Consider the following 15092-nt stretch of genomic DNA (forward strand, 5'->3'; position numbering starts at 1 on the left):
TCGGCACATTCTAAATTTTTGTTCATTGACTCGGTTAAAGCTCATCATGAAAGCCACTCTATAATTAACAGAATCTTCAAAGGTATTTGATGAAAAGTATCCTTTTGTTATGTAAAGTAAGCCATTCGAACTCAACAAAAGCCATCTTCTTGTCAGTGGAACAAAAAAAAAAAAACTTTACATCGGCACGACAGGATTTGAAATTGTCTGGAGTTAAATGTTCATCGCTTCTCTGTGATGTGCACAGACCGTGGACAATTCAAATTGGTTTCGGAAATGAGCAACTTAAAGGTTCTCAGAACATTAATTTACAGAAAGCTACATTTCGTTGCACCAGGTTACTTTGCTGCTCTCTAAGAAAAACTGATAAGTCAGTTTCAACGACCATTTACACACTCATTCAACCTCGGCTGAATCTAGGATTTCCGTCAACTTGAAAAGAATTAGCATTTTGAAACACCCAAATAAAGAAATTACACTCCTTTCTTCAGAGGAAATGTTTTAACATAATCATAGCATGGCAAAGGGCACATCTATTTTTGCCTCAAAATTGCGCAGGCGAAAGATATGTCAATAAAATGCCACTTTTGATGCAAATAAACATGGCCTTGGTTGAGAGCTTATGGTCTCTATGATTATCTAGAAAAAATCAATTATTATAAACACTAACGGTGGAATCACTGATCGAGCAAGATAACACGTGGCGTGCCCTGGAAAAATCTACGCCAACTGCACGAACATAGGTTTATTTTCGAGCGAAAATTTCACATTTGCTATATTCTGTTTAATTATAAGCCACATTGATAGTTTTGTAACGCATGTATTGAGCTGGAAGTGTTCCAGTTTACAAAACAAACAGTTGGCAGTCTGCAAAGTTTCCGACTGGCCGGCGCTAGCGTATTGAGGCTAGCACACACAAAAAAAAGACTTATCGAAAAGCTGACCCTAACAAAGAGAGCGTATTAAGGAGGCAAGTTTCTAATATCAGTGAAATAAGCAACATAAGCTTTTTTAAAAAACCTTACAGCTGTTTGTTGGGTTGTTTCTCAGGTTTATTTACAGATTAGAAAGTTAATTGTTTACAAGAAATGTGATACTAATCAAATGTAAATTTAGTTCCATAAAGTTAGTCAACACATTCAGCTTGAGGTTAACGTTATCTCTTTTGAATATCTAAAACAAAACGGAGGGGGCGTGACTATTTTCACAAGGCAGTGCTCAAGTTAATCTGTCATCTAACGCCTCCGTGTTTATTTCATGACCCCCCGTAAAGATTTTACGTTGTTTTTTATTCGTTTCTCTCGATGTGATTCTGAAAGTTTGGCGGTTCTTTCAGAAAACATTCTCGTAGTTGATAATTTATCATTCTGCTTTTCGGTAAAACAACTGATGGTGTTGAGCGTTAAAGAAGAATACCTCTTGTAGCTAAGGTTTACTTGCCATGAATGGTCCAGTTTCTAACCCCGACGAGCTGACTTTCGCTGTGTGCGTATCTCGAAAAACACAATGGTCGACTGGACGAGTGATACGAGCAAATAGTTGCTACGCAACAAGGCGTGTCGAGAAATAAATCGAAATGTCACGAAAACAACAGAAGCTATTTAGAAAGAACACAATGAACAGGAAAAGCTAAAACGCCGGACCCGATTTATAATTAACAGCAATTAGAAAGATAGCTTCCAAAGCTATTAAACGATTCTTCTTTTGCTGATGGAAAATGAAAGAAGTTAATTCCATTCCAGGGCGTGAGGCTGCCCCCTTAATTATAACGGACGTTGTTTTGATGATGTGGTACACAATTTGTGGTCAGCCAAAACTATTTCAATCTCAAAAGCAAATTCCAGATATATTGGGACATGCACGTAAGATGAAAAGTCGTATTGGCTTGCTGGTGAGAACCAGGCCAAGTCGTAACACATAAGATTTAGAACTAGGATAACTGAATCTTGTTGGGTAGGTGTTCACTCGAAGATGACGTCAGTTACGTTCAGAATATCAGCTGACCCACAAAGGTTTCCTTGAATGCTATTTTCAGAACTGGTATAATACTTGCTAAGACTCATGAAGTTTCTGATTGATTGATTTCTTTTTTCTCATCACTTGTCCTATACACAATCTCTTGATGTTGCAGGGAGAAAATGCTTGTTAATCACTCGGAATGGGAGGAGGGATTCGGGTGTTAGGCCTAGACAGATAGCAAAATTTGACTTGCACACGGGAAAAAAACACTGTGACCGCAAATTAAGTTTTATAGAAGACTTTGAATACGAAATGGCGCGCTTAATTTCCACATTATCTATATACTTTATCTTTAGCGATAGGAGGTCTCGGTTAAGTCAATCCCGACGTAGGATTTATGACGCCGTTATTGTCTAGCGAAAACACAAACATCATATGTTACCACACTTTTACAAAGGAGCTTAAGTATTCTCAATATGTGATCTTCAATTTAGATAGGTCAGAAATTGACTTATTACGTTTTTCCGCGCGACGGTTCGGCGCCATATCCAGCAAAGCGTTTTGTCCCGAATATGATAATTTATCAAGACCGGTCCATACATGTGGCGAGGTACAATAACTATATAGTCATATATTTCAACCTATACGGTCCAAGCATTCCGTCGTAATATCGTTCGTACACGCTTATCTTTGTTGAAAAGGTTGTTACGTTTTTGAAATAATTTACCCGCGATTCGTGTCAATAACTTCACTATTTTCTGACCGTTTTATTGATTCTACTTTCGTGATATTTCCTCAGAATCGTGGGCTTATACCATTTTATGTTGACGAAACTCCAACTGCGTATCAATGATCTGAACATTTTTATACTATAAATAATAACTGCGAGGTTTCGAAAGAAAGCAAAGTGCGTTTTCCTTCAATCTCGCTCCAACACGCAAAGTTCTTAACCGTTTTTCAGAATCCTTTTGTATTCACTACAAAGGCTTCCAATATGATTGATAGAAAACATGCCTCAATAGGACAAACTTTATGTCTGTTAAATACTTTCACTCGAGAAATGTTTGTGTTGCTTTATCCTCCATGAAACCCGAAGCGAAGTATTGTCAGCAAATATTACTAAGATTACAATTTTCTACGAAACCTAAAACCAACCTTTCTAGTCAATTTTCTGCGGGAATTAAAGTATTTTGCCGACTTCCTTAAAGTTTAAATTTTTCGAAGGTTATTTTATTAAACTCATTAGCGTCAAACAAAGACGGGGCATTTTCCATGCAGTGCACGAGTATTACATTTTATTAGACAAGGTGTTTCGAACACGCTATTTATACGTCCTGCTTCAAAAAGACTATGGAAGTAAACCAGATTTTTCGCCTAAATGAATTGACCAACCTTTGCCTCGAAATTTCCAAATCGTAATTTTTTAACTTCAACGGATAGAGCACTCAGTCGAGTAGTAAAGTACAATTTTATACTTATGGAAAAGTCTGCGATGTTGATTCGATTTAAGTTTAGGTTTAACCTCGTTCACTCAAAGCAACTTATAGTTCAAAAGACTTAAGTGAATTTTGTTTGCTTTTGGAGTAAGCGACATTCATTGATCAGCCAATAGATTTGAATTCTATCCACTGCATGACAGATTCAACCAGAAAGCTTAAGACACTGGCTGAATTTTTCGAAACGTTTTCTTTACAGGACCGTGATGATTTTGAGCCATCTCTAAAAGACATAATTTCGCAAGCTACATTTTATTCAGCGGGCAGAAATTGAAAGCCTGTAAAAATACTAACCTGCGAGATCCCACACTTCGTGGCGTTAGATAAATCTTCATACAGACCTCGTTTCCGCCAGTCGTTTCTGTCGAACCTATCCAAACTTCCACCATAATCCCGCCAGTTTTCTAACCTATTTTTCTTTCGCGAGTGCTCTAACTTTAGCGACATATGGAAGTTTCAGGGAGATGAATTAAACCAGATGAACAGTCAAACAACTTCTCTCTCTCTTAGGCTAAGTGTAATTAAATTCATGTTGCCTCTTGTTGCTAACCAATCGTTACGAAGCAATTTGTAGGCTGGTAATTCAACGTGTCACACAATTTACACACGCGCGCTTCGCGCCAAATGCACTAAAATGCAGTTTTATGTGAAAGATATGAACTCATTCAACAGCCACGGTTTGAAACAAAATATTTTCTTTGAACCCAAAACATATTACGAGAAACAAAGACTGTGAGCGGCATTAGAATAAGGAAAACTCCGCCTGTTGGTTAATGTTTTCTTCAATAAGATAACAACGTTAAAAGATTATTGAGAGATTTGCGCTCTAAGATAATCACTTGAAATCCACTAAGCTTTCAAACGAACTTTTCAACAATGGGGACTTCGCTTCTATCGTTCTATTTTCGTTAAAAAAAATCGCGATAGGCTCCCCTCAAATCGACGGTTTTGTAACGGCTGTTTTCTAAACTGAGCAAGGAGATGATTTCTTTCACAAAGCTAGTTTGAAAAGAGCATATGTAGTGAAAAGTGCCCGCTTATACATCGCAACGGAATTGAATACTGAGGACTTTTAAGCTATAGCAGATAATTATCGCCCGCTTAGAAAGGTGACAAAATTTATATTGTAAGTCCATTAGCGTCTAAAACAGAGCGATAAGGGTCTTTTTACGCTTGAAGAAAGAAACCCGCGTGAGTACAAAAACCGCTTGTGTTATTTTTCACGACGAAGGCACGCCTGCTACGCGTGGTTTTGACAAAAGAAGTTTATTTTTGGAGGCGACCAAGAAAGAACCATTTGCTCTCGGGTACAATTCATTAGTTATCTCTTGATCTTTGTTCAACTCAACAGTGAAAAGTAAACTTATGGAAAAATTATCAAATGAGGCTATGAGCACGTGTCTTTAATGGAACCTGATCAAATGCGAAAGAAGAAAAACGCAATTACCGGAATCGGCTACCTTTGAACTGAAATGGCTTCTTTGTAAGGTAGAAGCGGTCGCTAGCTCTGAAATGAAATATCGCCAATTTGTATTTCACTTGAAAAAATACTCTGACAGACATTAATGAAACTTTTTGGTTAAGCCGGAACCCGACGAGAAAAACTTTGACATTTTCCGCGATGGTAAGTAATGGGATCCGCGCTTAGCTTGAAAAATAATAGACTCAAATTGTTTTATCGTAATTTAGCACGATTATTTCCTGTTTTAGAACTTTCGAAGAAAGAGTGTGTACAATATTTTTAGTCGCTATTAGTCAGGGAAAAGGTAGTTAACTTGAGGTCTCCAAAAGGTTTGTGGCTTTTTAATCGCTATTTATAACCGATGTACAATGCTCGGCGATATTTTTTATGCTCATAAATACATAAAATATATTGGAAGAGTATTTCGGTCAATGTCCCTACAAATAGCCTTCTCAGGTCTAAGGAGGTGCTTAAATTAATGTCTGTTTAACAAATATTGTTCTTGTAATATAATTGGGATGGAAATATTGGACATGTTTTCAACAAAAATGAAAGCATAACAAATAACACTTCATAAAAACTGAGGTTAAAATTACCTTGGCGGCAGCACAATATTGCCGATCTTTTTTCGTCTGAGAAATGTATTAGTAGAGTGATTTCTCATCAAAAACCTTTCTGTTCATTGTATGAAGAAGAACTGATGTGTCGTTAAGGCGAAGTGATTCGAATCGCAGAACAAATGAAGATATTTCCTTTCCAATGAAAGCACACAAAACCGCCGACTGTGCACAATGACATATTATGTTAAATGGCGCGAAGACCGTCTGTGAGAACGAAAAACCTTTAAACAAATGCTTCCTTTTGAATGAAGCAATGAAAAGCCTAGAGTACGTAGAATATAAAACCACACCTTATGAAAGCACAAAGGCCAAAACAGCCTAATTTCTAAAACAACTGCAATTTTAGTCGCGAAGATAACAGCAACTATCTCGCTTACAAACCAATTAACACAAAATACGAAACTTCCATTTGGCGGCAAAAATTACAGAGCAATCTGTTTTTATCCTTAAGTATGATCAATAGTAATAGAACGTGGTCAATGGGCTTTTGTCGGAATCGCCACACTTTGTGGTTTCCAAGAGCAAATTCTCTAGTTGACAACACGTTGTAAAGCATGACAAACATGGACGACGTCATGGAAGGGTAGGCTTTTAATGCTATGGTCACGTTTGCGGTTTTCGCAAAGAACCACTATCTAAAACTGAAGACACCTTGTATAGCCTGATAAACAGCACCACGAAAATGTGCTGTTCCATATAGCTTTCATGGTAACACTTGTAAGTTTTTAAACAGTTCCATATTAAAACTTATTTCGCTAGAGACTAGAAAGTTAGATTCTCCCTATACAACATAATAAACAGTACCACATGAAAGTTCTGCTCAATGGCTTTCATTTAAATGGTCACACAATAGGGTTTTATTCACAGACTTAAAAGCTAGAACCATCTTGTACAGTACAATAAACAGTACCACATGAAAGTACGGCTCAATAGCTTTCATTTGAATGGTCACACATAAGGGTTTCATCCGCAGACTCTAAAGTTAAAATAACCTTGCACTGCTTCACTAAAATTTTAAATTTCAAGTACGCATCAACACCTTTCAATTTTAGTCTGTCAAAGATCTTTTAGTAATTTAACAAGTAGTTCGACAACGCCGCATTTTGCGGGTTTTATTTGGTATCAATTTACCCTTAAAACGAATAGAAATTGTTTTAGGTATAAAATAGCTGGTTATGGATTTGTCAATGTGCTGCTGCCAGTTTTCTAAAGCGTAATGCTAGCAGAAATAGTCCCTAACCTTGTATTCTTTTTGACGAAAAAGTTCTTTATCCTTTGACATTTTGTTTGGGTCAACCGCGCTCAAGGAAGTCTGTTTGGAAAATTGCAACCTTACATCTGTGAAATACATCTGTTTCCTTAACACTGTTCGTCGGCACCAGTCTCCCCGTTTCAACGCGTTCAAATGAAGTGTCACACAGCAATGTCACTATTACTAACGAGTTAAGCAAGGACCTAAAGCTAACTAAAATACAACATTAGCTAACATTGTAAAATTGTGCAGAAAGTTTACTTCGATTGCTAATTCTAGAACGATATATTTAGAGGCATCTTCCATATTCCAAAATGATCAACAAAAATTTTCCTTGCTCCCTAAGCAAATTTAATTTTCAAACCCTTCCCCATAAGCTGTTTCAATTTGCAAGGTGTTGCTACTAAACCTATCAAGTTTTTTTTGTAAATTGAGAAAGTGTTATCTTTGAAGAGAAATAGAACTATCTGTTGTAAATGTTGTGTTTGTTAAAGTCTTGTTTTGTGAAGTGAATCCAGGATTTTTACACAAAAATATTACTCGAAAAATAAACAAAATAATAATAAGAAAGGGATAGATGTTTAAAAAACCACAATCATTGTACGGTAACAAAGTGCAGTTTACGTGAACTTGTAATTGTATAAAAATATTGAAATAAAATTGGACTACTCAGATTGCTGTTGTGATGCTGGTTACGTTATCCACATTATTTTGGCTGAAATATTCTACGAGTTAAGCACGCGTAATTAGAAATTGTATTCGTTTTTCGCAAGCACCCTCATTTTGGTCGTGTTTGCCCAATGCATAATTTATATGGCGTCTAATTGGTGTATATGCATTGCAAACATGGGTTTCCATTGTACAAAATTGTCAAAGTCAACTTCGAATTCTCTTATTTATATTAACTGTTACCAAAAACTGCCTCGTCTCTATTCTTCATCCAAACGAACTGCTTTAAATAGGTCGCAGTTTCAAGCCAGGATTGAATGAGAAACCCTGCCAGCTCAAAACGTTAGGAGTGCTGTTTGTTTGAAACATAAACATGGGTTCATTTGCTTTAAATCGCAGTCCCGGTGAGTTCAAAAGCCACAAAACTTGAGAAAAGCTCACGATATCTCGAGAAATATGTTCGACTGAGAGAAATCTTGGTGTCTATTTCAAGTAATTTTTGAGAGATGAGCATCGTATGGTGAAAAACAAGTTTCATTTTTTTTTTTGTTGATGAACGTTTCATATGATTTAAACCCAAAAAGTGAAATTTTAAAAGCTTTTGTAGCTATGACTGGATGAAACATGCATAACATTATGCAGGATTCGCTATTTTCAGTTACTATGAAGAAAACATTCTTCAAGAATTTGCAGATTTGTTTTGAAATACTAGATGATTTAAAATGCAAAAATTTTTCATGACACAGGTATGAATTTTCCTCAGTTTATATAGTATTTGAGCTTTGTTCATTTATAAATGCCAACAGCTACGTAAAGTTTTCAAGGATGCACTTCTAAATATGGAATGTTAAACTGTAGGTTAAAATTAATCCAACTGAAAACTATGAAATAACTCGTCATTGTGAAAATATCCGCTATTACCAATGGAGATTGTCATTAAAAAATCTCGAAAATTTTACAAAACCAAGGCAAACGTAAACTGTTTTCTCAATAGCAATAAGTCTTGTAACGTTTTCTAGAAAATTGAGAAACAAAGTTTGTTTTGACGATTAACAAGTCAGTATTTCAATGCTTTTATCTCGACTCGAATGACGTTACTGCACTGGTCACTTGGAGTTATGAACTTTATCTATTGTTGTCATATATTTAATTTCCAGTGTTAACGTCAAACAACTTCGAGTACTTTTCGCATGACATTTAAATGAGGGAGTTTCGAAATGTACACTTGCACTTAAGCTTAACTTCACAAATTTCTCACAATAGACGTTGGAAAGAAATAGGTGTGAGAAAAAAATAAATTCATAAATTGAGCTGTGATTTCCTGGCTGCTAATGCGATGACACAGGGTTGGCAAAATGCTCGGCGTTGCTGACATTTTTCTCTCTCAGTAAGGGAATCGCTGGAGGTAGTGAAATAATTAACCATTCTTCAACGTCAAATGGAGGTGATCTTAAGTTTGTTCTCACCTCATTGGAAATGTTAACAAGCAAATAAAACAACTTGTTAATAGCTTAAGCAAAATTGAGTTCAACTAACACAGCCAGCTCACACGGTTTTAGTCGATGCAGGTTGATTGAAGTTTTCGCGCCCGCTGAGGCATACTTACTAGAAATAAACTAATAAACACTCGCAAGCGAACTATCTGAACATACCGTATTTTTGTTTTTTCGCTCCTTCTGCAAAACACCCTGTATTTCCGGCAAAATCATCCTCATTACTTGCCGTTTGAGCTCGACAAGTCGGTTGTTGCATTTTTCACACCAGACGCCAAGTTCTCGGGGAATATCGTTTGGCTTCGTGGATGTCCGTGAATGGCGAGGAGCTCCTGACGAACGCATTTCGGAAATCTGGAAAGCAATACAAATATTGTTAACATAGGCCATTTAAAATTGCAACGGAACTTAAGTTAAGAAAACATTACGTTCGTTAAGAGCATTACCTGAAGAGCTTCGCGATTTAGATGCCTGATACTACATTAACTTGGTAGCCTACGCTTATCTGCTGAACAGAAACATTATAACAGGAGAAATCCGTTTTTAATCCCTTTTTCGGCGAATCGTCCTAATTGTCTAAACCATTTAAAGGCAGGCACAGGACTTGGCATGGCTTACCAAACATGCGTTTAGTGTGTAATCAGATTTTTGCGTTTTTGTCGAGTGTGCTGTCCGGTAATGCGAGCGGCGACGCTTGAATGAAAAGATTTTTGATTCCATTCTCGCAAGTCTCTTAATCATACGGTGTTGAAAGGTTGTCAATGCACTCCAGATGTTATGGGCTGGACTTCCTATGGGGAAAGCACGGGAGTCTTGTCACGGTAGACAGCAACAAAACATCACGCTATGAATGGTTGAAATTAAATCGGGGATCGACGGGTTTCCTTAAGCTCAAAGAATGCAATTAACACACAACATAAGAGACTTCAGATGTCGATAACATCGCTCATATCGAGCGGAGAAATTCATTATTAACCTGCGCTTTATGAATTACGAAGATTTTCCAGCACGATTGCACGTTCAAATCCACACCGAGCGAAAAGAACTAAAGAAAACTCAAACGCATAAAGAGTATACATCTTAATAAACCAGATGTTTTTTTCTTGGCTCAAAAAGGACTTTTTCAGTCAGAGAGTTCGCCTCTAGAAAATGCCGTTTTGTTTTAGAAAAGTTATATCAGTTTTATTTTCAAACCATTCCCTAGATCTTTCAACCGAATCTTTTCTGCAGTACTGAGTTGATACAATGTCCCACAGGCAAGCGTCGCTAATTTTCCATTCTAAAGTTCATTGTTTGTTTGTTTTAAGAGCTTTTCCAGCAGTCAAAATTTAACATATGGTCCGCAGAGATTTGACGCAGATGTAACAGTGATTTCCTTGGTTAATTACGTTAGAAACGTGTAAACTCTTTTAGATAGGGTTCTATTAAGACTGTAGTGTGGTGAATTCTGTCCTAGTTGTACATCAAAGCGAAAAAGTAAATCAAACCATTTCAGATGCGTGGTTTCAAGCGGCAGAATGAAAGTGAAAAACATATTTTACGCATATCGCTTGTTGTCTTGAATCCGTGACACTAATTGAAACTGAAAGAAAACTCTTGATGTCGATAGACGGAAATAATTAATTAGTTTTCACCAGGAATCAACATTTTTCAATGACGTAAGAAAAAGTCACGCAACACTCAGAAAAGCTTTCCGGATATTTCCGGATTAAGAACTACCCCGAACAAGCAAAACAGTTCGTCGTTATCAGGAGTTTTAGTCCAATAAGACCATACATTAACTTTTTGACCCCATATCCTTGAACAGGCAAGTGGCTACCTGGGGTTCTGTTTCGTGTTGGAGCGACCTGGGTAGTGCTAATGTCGGTCTGCATGAAAGCCACTGTGAAATGACGAACCGGGAGAGACAAAAAGGCATTGATTGATTCAGACAATGAAACTGGAGATATTTTGACTCTGAAAATGCCATGTCTAATTCCACGGCCCAGTATGTAATGTTATCCTGGACAAAGGAGAACGAAACCAAAAATATCACCCGTGGAAAAGATGGCCTTCAGTTTTCAACCCACCTCGCTAACAGAACATTTTTCTCTGTAGTTATTCGTTTTTCGTCCACACATTTATTCCTATTTCTTGATTTCCTATTTCATGCAAGAAAGGAATTTTTCCAGCAGTTTTAACCGGTGTCATTTGGAATGAATCAGTGTAATGCGATAAGCCACAGTCAAGTTTTTCTCGTTTATTCTTGTAAAACAGGTTGATTCCTTCAGAAAGGGAGCATTTCCCAAGAAAATAAGATACATACGCATATTGCTAAATCTGCAAGTCTGTTGTATTTTTCAATAGCTTTGAAATGATTCCGAAAAGTAGATTTAAGACGGGATTTCAATCAGTTTTGTACAGTGCTGTGTGGAATTCGTTTAGCAAGCAGGTCCTTTTCGTTTCACAGCTTCCGACACTTGGTTTAAGGGTCGTCGAAAGCATTGGAGTAAACAAATTCGCGTGACTACTAAAACTTTGCGTGCATGTTCCTTGTTCAATTTCGGCGTTGGACTGAGGAGTTTGGCCACGCGCCGAACTGGATATCGCAGATATCGGCGAGACAACTCGACAGCCCTTGATGTCGGTCACCTCTCAAAGGTTAAGGACTGATCAGCGAATACGAGAAGTATTCTACACGAATTCCATCGGTGGAAAATACTGTGCTAGAATATTGTTTCTGCTGTAAGAACTATGATGTTGCTAGAGTTCAGAATGAAGCAATAAATATGCTCAGATTGACAATTTAAAAGTAACGTTGAAGAAAGACGAAAAATGCTTGTTACGATAAGTGAATCCCAAGGAATTTTGCAATGTTTTCGCCTAGACTTCACTTAATAATCGTTAATCAATGACATCGGTTATACGATGCGAAGACTGACTTTAATGACAACCAGTTAACCGCTACTAAAAATGAAACTCAATTTCAATTTTTAAGCAGTATTTGGTTGCCAAAAAAAGTTCGCTTGGATAAACTGAAAATAATTTGAAAACATGAGAACTTTATGAATCTTTTCCTGAACTTAACCCACTCGTCCCGACTATGTAGCAGATATTAGAAAGCAAATATAACACAAATTTATTCGAGTTTTTTTAGACACTGGATTTTCACTGATTCATCACTGATAAGAAGTTTCATCCGCATCAATAATCTAGGATTGACATGGTGGCTAATTCTTCAAACGTTTTTTTTTGTTGTTGTTGTTGTTATTTGTTTTTCGTGGTAGTTTTTTTCCTCCAGTCTATCGGAAAACAGGGAAACAGTTCAGAAACTGTTGACGAGATTCTCCTACATATTATTAATCAACCAGGCATCTACTTTGTGCAATAAATCGAAGTGATAAAATCCGGAAGACATTATTAGAGGAAATGTCAAACTTCCGAGATGTTGAACTGCAGGATTGGAAATAGGAGAGACTTTCCAAATATCTTTACACAAAACTAAGAGCTGTCTTCCTCATTAAGACCAACCTTTGAGCCACCCAACGAGAGCTCGATGTGATCTGCTTAAAAGGTTTTGTCGGGGAGTCCAGCTGAGCTTGGAACAGGATTTAGGAGCAATTCTTGAGGCACGGAAGGACTGTTAACGATCATTTAAGACACATGCGTACATCCAATTAAGAACGCTGTGCAAACAACTGAAGAGCTAATATGAAGCGTGCGGCTTGGCACATAATTGTGAAAAACATAGACCAAGTGGCACGAAATTGATTTGCAGTTGAATGAGAAAACCAAGCTGCCCAATGTTCAGCTAATACCAAATCTTAGATGGCTAATTGGCTATTAACTCGAGCGAAAGCCCACAAACATGGTGTGCGCTATTTCTATTATTACGTGGCGTAAAATAGCATTAAAGTTATAAATGTTATTCAAATGAAACACTTGAGCGGGTGTTTGCATGTGTTCAGTACGGTTTATACTAAAGTGTGTTGCCATTTTCAACAGAGTGAAAGCTATTGAGCAGTTCCTTCATAAGGCACTGTTTATAATGCTGTTCAAGATTGTTCTAGGTTTAAATTCTGTGGTTGAAACCCTGGTGTGTGTCCATTCAAATGAAAGGTTTTTTGTTAGCATTACATTTTTATTTTTTTGCTCGTATGAGTTGTAAGCTAAAAAAAACCCCTAAGGGTCAGCCATTGAGATGAAAGTTTTTGCACTTTCTTGCACAACGATACAGGTGTCTTTCATCATAGAAGACACTTTCGGTGGTTCAAAAAATTGATTGACATTTCACGGTGGTTAACCATTCCATTAAAATTATAACCTTAAGTAACTATTTCTCATTTCTTTGGCATCCGTGAAAAATTCTTAGTACTTCAAAGAAAGCGGCAAAAGTTGAGGATCACCTACCGAAAGCTTTAAAATATACTGTTTATACAATGCAGTTCTTTACAGTCAAATTTCGGACTTTTATTTCTGCTAGAGTATTGCACATAGATGTGCAAATTGGGCAGAACGCGGTTAAGGTAGTAGTTTTGCCATTTAATTGCAATACACAATTACGCCGTGGGTTTAGAACTGAAAAATACCGCGAAAGTGCGACGCGGCATCTGTTAAATCCTTTAGGTCGCGATTGTACGATAAGCAAGCGGTATTGCACGATTGAGCTGATATCCAGAGAGTCCTACGGCTATCTATGTCCGAGGCACGTATATAAACAAAACTGTAGGATTTTCTCCACGTCGCAAAGAAAATGGATCTCCATTAATTAGTTCTAAGGATTGACTTTCTTTTCCGAGACTCCGATATTTCCTGTTTTGTTGCGTGTAGGTTACCCTAAGGTCAAGATGCTATCCACTTTATACGCTAGCGTTGCCGGCAACAAATACTAATTTAATCCTGGCGTAACTCAGAGGCGTGGCAACCTCGGAACGCAAAATTTGCGCGCGTAGCCTCGTTTTCAAGCTAGCCTCTCTCTCGTGCGATACGTGAATGAACAAGAAGTTGGAACGTTTGTTAGAACAAAAAACTTTTAGAAACACAGTGATCTAGAAGTAGTTTTAAGTTCTGTCAAACCGTGACTGTTGCCGTAACTCCAATGAAGCGAGAAAAGTGGTGTTTCTGTTTGTTACATATGAATAATCTTACTAAGAACGCCTCAGTTCTAATAAGACCTACTTCTAGAATTTCAAGCGAACAATAATTGACAGAAAACAAACCGATGCGAACAACGTAAAAGTGCGCCAAAATAGCTTTCATTCGAATGGTCAAACACTTGGGTTTCATACGTAGACTTAAAAGTTGGAATCGCCTTGTACAGCATAATAAACAGTACCACATGAAAGTACTTCTCAATAGCTTTTATTTGAATGGTCACACACTAGGGTTTCATCCACAAACTAAAAATTTAGAACGACCTTGTACGGTATAATAAGCAGCCGTGATCGCGTGAAAATACTGCTCAGTAGTTTTTGTAGGTTGTAAACGGGCATGCTTCGGGATTTCGTCTATCAAAAGACTTTAAACAAGGTAAACATGACTGGACTCCGCAAGAGAGAAGGTAAAGGATCGGTCTCTTGAGACACTGATCGATATCTAATCGGCTGGAATCGATATAAAACCGGAATTGTTAGAGTTCATTAAGCTGCTCTTCACTGTCAACTTGAAAAAGTGACAAGTTTTAAGCTGGTGCTAAACTGCGATACATCTGCTTCCGTTCCGACAACTTGGCGACACAAGAATTAATGTCGACAAATTTAGAAATACCTGACTGAATCTAACACGATTCACTAAATTTTCCTTCACCCTCTCACTTAATGTCTTTACCCATAATCGAATTATAAGGTTTAGCGCTATAATTTTCGTAGTGAGGCGGATTTTAAGACAAATCTCATCGACCGCCTGGTTGTAGAGCTTTGTTGTTACAAGTATTTAGCTCGCTCTGTTTGAAACCATCTTTTGTTCTCCGCAGAAGATTATCCGTTTTGAAAACACTCACTTTACAAAGAGTAAGTCGATGGAAGCTTGTAGTAAAACCTGCAGGAGTATTTGAGCGATACAACTGACTGAACTAAGTAACAGCTCACATAAGAATCGAAAATCTAAGTTACAATGCCCCGATGATAACGCCATTTACTGTCCCAAACGACTCCTAACAGGTAT

General features: G+C 37.4%; 2 protein-coding genes across 7 annotated transcripts in view; both read right to left on the reverse strand.

Annotated features, from left to right (window-relative positions):
• Positions 1 to 15092, reverse strand: part of LOC145469685 (uncharacterized) — a 65091-nt gene that overhangs the window by 24404 nt on the left and 25595 nt on the right. For 3 of the 6 annotated variants that reach the window (XM_081453457.1, XM_081453456.1, XM_081453453.1), the window contains one exon: positions 9111 to 9305. In XM_081453457.1, the coding sequence (XP_081309583.1) occupies positions 9111 to 9296 (186 nt within the window). In that variant the 5' untranslated portion in view covers positions 9297 to 9305. Of the gene's footprint in view, positions 1 to 3749; positions 9306 to 9397; positions 13372 to 15092 lie in introns of those variants that run through there. The other 3 variants (XM_081453455.1, XM_081453454.1, XM_081453458.1) reach the window with 3 other exon arrangements.
• The window catches only part of LOC145469724 (mitogen-activated protein kinase kinase kinase 2-like), a 147933-nt gene that overhangs the window by 10913 nt on the left and 121928 nt on the right, over positions 1 to 15092 (reverse strand). The window lies entirely within an intron of this gene.

The sequence above is a fragment of the Orbicella franksi genome, chromosome 15 (assembly GCF_964199315.1).
Source record: "Orbicella franksi chromosome 15, jaOrbFran1.1, whole genome shotgun sequence".
In the NCBI taxonomy this organism is placed as follows: Eukaryota; Metazoa; Cnidaria; class Anthozoa; order Scleractinia; family Merulinidae; genus Orbicella; species Orbicella franksi.